Source organism: Etheostoma cragini, chromosome 11, assembly GCF_013103735.1.
Source record: "Etheostoma cragini isolate CJK2018 chromosome 11, CSU_Ecrag_1.0, whole genome shotgun sequence".
In the NCBI taxonomy this organism is placed as follows: domain Eukaryota; kingdom Metazoa; phylum Chordata; class Actinopteri; order Perciformes; family Percidae; genus Etheostoma; species Etheostoma cragini.
The window spans coordinates 4,674,382-4,682,732 of NC_048417.1; the positions used below are offsets into that span (position 1 = coordinate 4,674,382).

The 8,351-nt window shown below is 40.9% G+C and overlaps 1 protein-coding gene across 1 annotated transcript in view; it reads right to left on the reverse strand.

Moving 5' to 3' along the window:
- The window catches only part of plcl1 (phospholipase C like 1), a 72,342-nt gene that overhangs the window by 5,283 nt on the left and 58,708 nt on the right, over positions 1-8,351 (reverse strand). The window contains exon 8 of the mRNA XM_034885844.1: positions 4,028-4,390. Within this exon, the coding sequence (XP_034741735.1) occupies positions 4,028-4,390 (363 nt within the window). The remainder of the gene's footprint in view (positions 1-4,027; positions 4,391-8,351) is intronic.

Genomic DNA, 8,351 nt, shown 5'->3' on the forward strand with positions numbered 1-8,351 from the left:
GTGTGTGTGTGTGTGTGTGTGTGTGTGTGTGTGTGTGTGTGTGTGTGTGTGTGTGTGTGTGTGTGTGTGTGACAAAAAGCAATACAAGCATGATAATAACGGACTGTGGCAGATGAGCCCACAGCTGGACTCATGGCAGAGAGACAGGGACACAGAGGAGGAGGGAGGGGAAGGGCCAATGAGATTGAATCAGGCAGGTTAAAAGCAGTTTGTAAATGAGCAAATGTGTATGTGTGAAGGACTGAGTGTGTGTATTTGTGTGTGTGAGATAATAGGGATTTATCTCCTGATAGAGCTTATGCTGTACCGTTGATACTGAGAGGGTTTATCAACCATTGTGGGAAATGTTGAAACGATTAAGCGATATATGTTCAACGGCAATTTAAAGGAATTACATGAGTATCATGAATTACCTTCATTTTGTTTTTTAGAGGATCAAATGCCTCAAAACCAGAGATTCCCTTTGAGTAATTTAATCCCTAAATTTACACTACATGGCGAAAACTATGTGGACACCCAAACATTACAATATGTAATTACAAAATCATAATTCAACATTTAGTCAATGGTGGAACAAGTATTCCGATACTTTACTTAAGTTTTAGCAGTAAAACGTACTGAAAGTACCAAAAGTAAGAGTACTCAGTGCAGTAAAATGTTCCCTGTCAGTGTCTTTCTCGCCTATCTGATGTTTCTGGATTCATTTTCCTGCTTGATGTATAAGGTTGTGCTTATTTTACCTCATTTGTATACTGTTGGTTAGTTTAATCTACAGCATTGCATCATATTCTTTAAGATCATCATGTTTGTAGGGGCGCTGTCCTGTATCACGTATCTCTAAAGAGTTTTGAAACTTTTCATGGTGCCCTGGATCTTTGCGCTCTTATACAACGGCAGTCAACATGGTGCATACAGTAAGAGCATTACAGAGCATTACTTCTAGCTATGTGTACCAATGGTCCATGAGAATCATCCAATCTGCTGCTATACCAGCCTCCACTCTTGGCTGCAGGGATGTGCTCCCATTCAGCTGCAAGAACATTTTTGAGTTGGGTTACTGGTTTTAGGCGATCAGGTCTGGGTTGCAGTTGATGTTCCGGTTCATCTTCTTAAAGGTGTTGGATGGGATTGAGGACAGCCTAGTCTCGCGTTGCCTTCCACAGCGCTGGGGAGGACTGTCTGGCTTGTCCACATAGCATTTTGGGATGGGAGAAAAACACACTCTGGTTTATTGGCTTTTTTTTTTTTCAACCAATCTCAATCGTCTTGGGACCGGAGCCACAATACCTCTGCAAAACAGCCTCGGAAAGGAACTTGTTTCGGGTGGAACGTGTATATTAAAAAGTTGTTTTAGTCGTGCAACAGAAAACTCAGATTGGACAGATAGTCTAGGTAGCTGTCTGGATTTACCCTGCAGAGATCAGAGGACCAGGTAACCATAGTCCCCAGAAGTCCACCGGAGGTAAGAAAGCCCACACAAAGAAAGAGGACGGTAACGGACATCTAACAAAAAAAAAAGAGACATCTGGCGGAACCTGGCTCCAACGGAGAAACCCAGAAGTGGTATGTCGTGCATATAGACTTAGGTCAAACACTCAAGTTGTTCAACACAGGACTGGGAAATCATTTCTTCATGGATCTGGCTTTGAGCTTAAGGAGACCGTTATTTTGAAACAGAAAAACAGCGGTATCCACCTACATTTGGCTTTAAGGTTCACATCATAAGAATACATCTCTAAAAACAGATATGCATTGCCCACACTTATATCCTTTGTATTCAGTGCTAAACTGGTGGGTGCTGTGCGACCAGGTTCTATTATTGCTGGTATTAATAGAAGCTTTTTTAATAATCCTCCTCACTGACTTTCCTCTCGTCTCTGGCTCTCCTCCTCCTCCTCCTCCTCCTCCTCCTCCTCCTCCTCCTCCTCCTCCTCCTCCTCCTCTCTTTGTCCCTCCTGTCTCCCTTCTTCTCCCGACAGAGAAGTCTCAGGTGGAGTCTGATTCCTTGATATTCGGATTAACCCTCATAACCAGAGCTCTTCATCAACAAATCCTAAAACTAAAAAAGCAGAGTGACACCTGATCTGCTGTGACTCAGATGTTGGCATTTTCTCTTAACTCGCCTGGCGGGGGTTTGCCACAGAAGTCAATCAAACACAAAGTGCCAGAGAAAGTACTTAGTTCTTCTTTGTTCAGCAAAACAAAAACATGTATAATGCCCAGATTTTAAGATTTCTGCCTATATCCCCAACACAATGAAGAGGAATGGTGACAATGAAATGAATAACTCTATTAACATTTCTTTCCAGGAACAAAGTCCAAGTATATCAGGATAATCCAAAATCCTCATTGAACGGTTTTCTTTTATTTCTTCAAAAAAAAAGAAAAGAAAACTGTTACGAAGTCGGTGGATAATCCCGTGTGGCCAGTACAGCCATGTGCACACAGCCAATTGACAGACTGTACGGACATTATCTGTGCAACGGACAAACAGATTTTAGATTTTAGAGTACATTGTGTTTTTGTGGCAGCTCAGACTCTGAATGGTGTAACCAGAAACCCGGTCTAGTCCCGCCCAGTCTCTTTCCTTTTCTGTGTCTGCGTGTTTATGAAACAGTTTCATAAGTTGGCATTTTCTGCTCTAATTGAAACGTTTGGAACTTGGCTTTGTGTCAGTTTGTGTTGCCCACAGACAAATTCGCGTCTTATGTCTTTCCTTTGACACTTGGTGAAAGCTGAAATTTGCCCATTGTCCTTCTGGATCCATGTTTCTCATGTGTTTCTAATCTATCTAGAAGTTTGTCTGTGATTTGATGTTGGCCTACTCTGTACACACAACATCTATTTCCTGTCTGTCCGCCCTGGGAGAGCGATCCTTCCTCTGTTGCTTTTCCAGAAAGTTTCTTTTAATTTTTCCCTGTTAAATGTGGTTTTCGTAGTAAGTTTTTTCTTTTTCCAAATCAAAGTTTTTTGATCAACAGAGGGTGTAGACATTGTAAAACCCCCTTATGGAAAATTTGTGATTTGTGATATTGCGCAAAACCAATAACATAGACCTGACTTTGTATGCAGTTGCAGCGCCTGTAAACGTTTCCTTGCTTAGTGTCTGAACTCACGAGCATCGCATCTGCAGGAACTTGTCCGAGGGTAACGGCAGTTGCAACGGCCGCGGTGAAGCACAAACCAAAAACACTAATAATTCAAACAGCGTTTTGCAAATGCATCTTAGCCGAATTGTGGAGAGAATATATACAGAAACATGCAGGGCTGTGTTCGTGGAATATGACAGTGTATTTAAATATACTCACAATAGCTTTTGGTTAACCCTCCTGTTGTCCTCGGGTCAAATTTGACCCCTTTAAAAAATGTCTATAACTGAAATATGGGTTTCTTTTTAACCAAATTACCAAAAACAATTCTTTGCAAATACCAATGATCACTTTAATTCCTTTGATCTTAACTATTAGTCAAAATAAATTCATAATGTCTGCTTTTTTAACTGAAATATTAGGTTTAATTCTATCTAAATAAGGGTTATTGACCATGAATTCCAAAAACTGGTGTAAAACTAGTGGCAGTAAGGTGGTGTTAGTGAAAACTCAAAAGTCTGAAAAATGTTTTTTAACCTAGGAAGACAACACAAGGGTTAAAATTCCAACACAATGACAGAAGACGAACATTCGGCATACAGAGTTAAATCCGGCAGAATTTCCGGCTGCAACGGAGCAACACCGGTAGCGGATTGTCGTAGATCTAGTCCCATTAAATGAATTTAAGGCCATGTTAAATGCCTTGTAATTCAAACACGCAACTTCCACATGTGACCTGTTCCTTTCCTCTATGTGTGACTCTGTCTACGCTGTATTTCGGTTTAAATTGTAAATGGTGTGCCGTCTTGGCCAGGTCTTCCTCGAAAAAAAGATTTCAATCTCAAGGGACTTCCTGGTTAAATAAAGGTTGTAATAAAATAAAATAAAAATAACACAACAGTGACTTTAATCAACTTCTTGACATGTTTCCCTCTCACCTGAGCCTCCTCCCGCAGGTCCGTAGCCTCTTTGAGGGGCGCAGTAGCCAGTTTGAAGGACTCATCCACCACCTTGATGCCGGTGTGCCTCAGCATGACGTACTCCCGCCCTCGCCTCCCCACCCTCCTCACCGATAGGCCTCGCCGCTGGGCCTTCCCGCCTCCTCGCCGGTTGGTGACCGCCACGTGGACAAACAGGCTGGTGTGGGGTAAGGGGTCTCCCGCGATGCCTAGCAGGGGCACATTGCGGTAGCCGGGCTGAAGGCACTCGAAGGCCACGCTGTACTGGCCGATGAAATCGTCTCCGATGTAGTCGTCGTCTAAAACCACAAAGCGCAGCAAGGCCAGCTCCGGCATGTTTACCTGGAGACAGGAAGTGAACAATGGAGTCGGATAAATGCATGCTGTGCACCAGAACAGAAATAGAACGAGGCCAACATAACATTTCACAATGTTTTCGCCCACTCCGACATTACTCACGTCTGAAGACTGGGGCTTTATATCATTTCAATTTCAGTGAATCTGTTTCTGACCCCCCTGGGTACTGATTATTGCTCTTTTTAAAACCTGGTTCGGAATTGGGTCATAAGAAAAAACTTATTTTGAGAAAACAAATGCTGCTATAGTTTGTGTTCCTTTTCACTTAAGTTCACAGTACAATACCCACCATTGCGACCTCTACGCATTAGTCAGCTGGCCCTCGTTACATATCTGGCGCTTAACTCATTGGTACCAACTAATTTACAAGACCATGCTAGGCAAAGCCCCGCTGCTTCTAAGCTCACTGATCACCAACATGCAGGGTGCACACAACAGATCCATCTCTTTTGTCACCCCAAAAGCCCATAGAAATGAAACAAAAAAACTCCTACTCGCTGCCTTTAAAGGCCTGCTGTCTGAAGTTCTGCTGTCTAATCCTTCTCTCACTTTTTTGTCTGTTATGCTCTGTTGAAGAGTGGCATATTCTCACTTGCACTGTTGTCATAGTTGTTTAATATTTATAGTTATTTTGCACTATTCCATCTGCACAAACTACACTCTGTATTTTTACTTGGACTACTGTATTGTACTGCGTTACTGCCATACTACTTAGACATTATGTTGTACAAACTATTTATTGACTCAGTATTAGAACTGTATTTTTTGTAGATGCCTTACTTTATTTTGTACATTTATAATTTGAGTATTTAATGTGTAACTTCATGTTGTCTCGCACGTTTATGCTTCGTCTTGGCCAGGTTTTTGTTTTATATGTACTGTATATATGTTCTGTTCGGTGAATGAACTGTATATGGGCGCCCGGATTGCTCAGTTGGTAGAGCGGGCGCCCATGTACCGTATAGTTTACTCGGTTGGGTTGGTTAACAATTAAATCAAACAAATACTATGGTTTGAACCATTTATCCAACACTTTTATATTGTGTTGACATACTTTTAAATAACCCCAACATGTAGTGTTCAGGTGTTACAGATGACATATTCTCTTCATCATATCATAATTTCTATTTTTTTCTAATTAGTTTAGCTTACAACTAATTCCTTTGAAGATCAAACCTGTTGTTATCTACATCTCACAGTGAGCAAGCTGAACAGCTCCAAACAGCATTTCCTGTTAGAGTAAGAAGCTGTTCAGGCGTTAATTACGCGGTACAATAAGCAGCATCCTGGTGCTGCTGCCGAGGGGAAATGCTGGTTCAAATATTACAGATTACACCTTCAGAGGACTTTAATGGCTAATAAGGCTATTAACACCCCTACATGTAATCACAGATTGTCAACACACACACACACACACACACACACACACACACACACACACACACATACACACACACACACACACACACACACACACACACACACACAGATGTAGAGTGGGAGGACAAATGATGCTGCTTGTGTGTCTCTGCATTTTAATTCTGTGTTGAGGAACAGAGAGTAAACACTTTACACAATAAAACATTATCAGCTAATGGCTGTTTTTTTCACAAAGTCTGGCACACACACACACACACACACACACACACACAAAATGGCTATCCGTGTCGTGTCTATAGGAGAAAGAAATACAAATCTATTATTTGCCACAGAGAATGAGAATAAACTTGCCCCAAGCGTGCATGATTGTGTGTGTGTGTGTGTGTGTGTGTGTGTGTGTGTGTATCCCCAACAATAAAACCATATGAAGTCTTTAGGTCCAGAAGGAAAATAAGACATTGATTCTCTCACGACTACTGTGATTACAGTTTGCATGTGTCTAAAAAGTGTGTGTGTGTAACAATAAATGTTCTGGTTCACAGCAGGAAAGACATTCCTTTGTTCCAAGGCTCACTTGTTGAGCACCGCAGTGCTGTTGTTCATTCGGTTTTCGAGATTTATATTCATGGACAGCAGTAGCTGTCGTGTATTTGAATGATGGTTCGACTGAGCTTCTCCCAACAAGAAAGCTGAAACTAACGCAGCATTACATTAGTCCATGCAGAAAAAATGGCTGCATGTTGCAGCTATATTTTCAGGAAAAGTCTTTGGAATGGGAGAGAACATGTTGACCCGAAATGCAAATGTCAAAAGAAAGTAGCCCCTGAATTGGGACACAGCCGTGGGAGGCTTAGGGTCTTACACTGAGAAGGAGATAATTCATGCTGAGACATGTAGGGCCGTGGTCGTGGTTTTCCAAATATGTAAGTTGAGTATAAAAGGAGAAGCTGGTTCTGATGGATGAAGGAGGAGAGAACATGTCACACTGACTGAACAAGGACTGGCTGCCCCTTAGGCCTGGACTGCACTATTATAAAGTCTTTACTTCTGTGTGTGTGTGTGTGTGTGTGTGTGTGTGTGTGTGTGTGTGTGTGTGTGTGTGTGTGTGTGTGTGTGTGTGTGTGTGTGTGTGTGTGTGCGTGCGTGTGTCCACTCACATAAGCTGTGAGGGCAGGCTGAGTGGTAGGGGAAAAAGCTGAAGTTTCATGCATGGACAAGCCAGACAGCCTCAGCAGAATGTGTGTGTGTGTGTGTGTGTGTGTGTGTGTGTGTGTGTGTGTGTGTGTGTGTGAGTGTGTGTGTGTGTGTGTGTGTGTGACATGTGTGTCGAATGATAACTTCAATCCAATCCAATTTTCAATTTTTCAGGAACAAGCCCACGGCTGAGTAGAAAAGCTCTGTGACAGTTAATTCAATCACTTTCAAACCAAATGCTGCTCTGAAAAGACAAAACGATGCAAAGGACAGCGAGCTTCTACTGTCCTAACGTCTTGAGTTGTTATGTTACAAGTCCAGTTTTAGTTTGTTAGAAAACACGGCCCTCACAGCTCCACGCACTCAAAAAAACTAATTATGGTTTCCAATTAAATTTTTTCAAATGCATTTCATTGGAAGAAAATACTTCCATCTACCATACCAGATACTTCCATATACAAATTTAACCAAATAGTTTTTCAAATAAGGTTGAATGCAAAATACAAATAACAGATGATCTTTAAGTCTATTTTTTTTCCAAGTGGATCCTCATTAACATAGTACATGTTAAAAGGTAAAAATGTGAATATCTGAACTTGGCTTTAGTACCATTTTCCAAAAGCCTTAACTGGCCAAAAAATACAACAACATCTTAATAAATTGATTTCACATTAATGAACAAAAATATGTTCTTTAAAAGAAAATGTGCTTGTAGACAGACCGCAGCTGAGACCATGATAGTTCAAAATGTTAATGTATTGTAATTTAAGTGCACTGTCTGGCATATAAAAGAGTACTGTGCTAATTAAGAGTTCCACTCCTGTAACATATACACATTTATTATGTTAGTGGGGCTTATTTTACTTAGTGTAACTTTTACATCTGGCTGGATTTGATTTGTTTTGTTCAGTTCTTCTTGAAATTGTTACCGTGTATGCATTGTCAAACTCAATAAATTAAAACATTGTCTGATTCACGCTAGACACCCATAAAAAGAAAAATCAACATTGGTTCAAAAGAACCAGAAATGTTGTCTCGTTTTATTCCACATATTCTTCTTTTCCTTTGCAAAACCTGGTGCCAACATTACCCACAATGCAACTTGAAAGCCTTCAGTTTGGTCTAAGATTCAGATTCTTTTTAACTCCGCTATGTTTTGTGTTTTCAAACTTGTAGTCTTCAATCAACACTTAAGACTTCACACAGCTTCCTTTTAAAGCCATAAAAGGTTTTATTCAACTATTTTTTACATTCACAATAGAACTCTACAAGATCTGTAAAAACACTGATGTGTAAAATCGGTGGTGTGGCCCTTTAATGAACTGTATGTCAATCAAAACTGTTTGGGAGACAGAAGTGGTTGGAACTAATT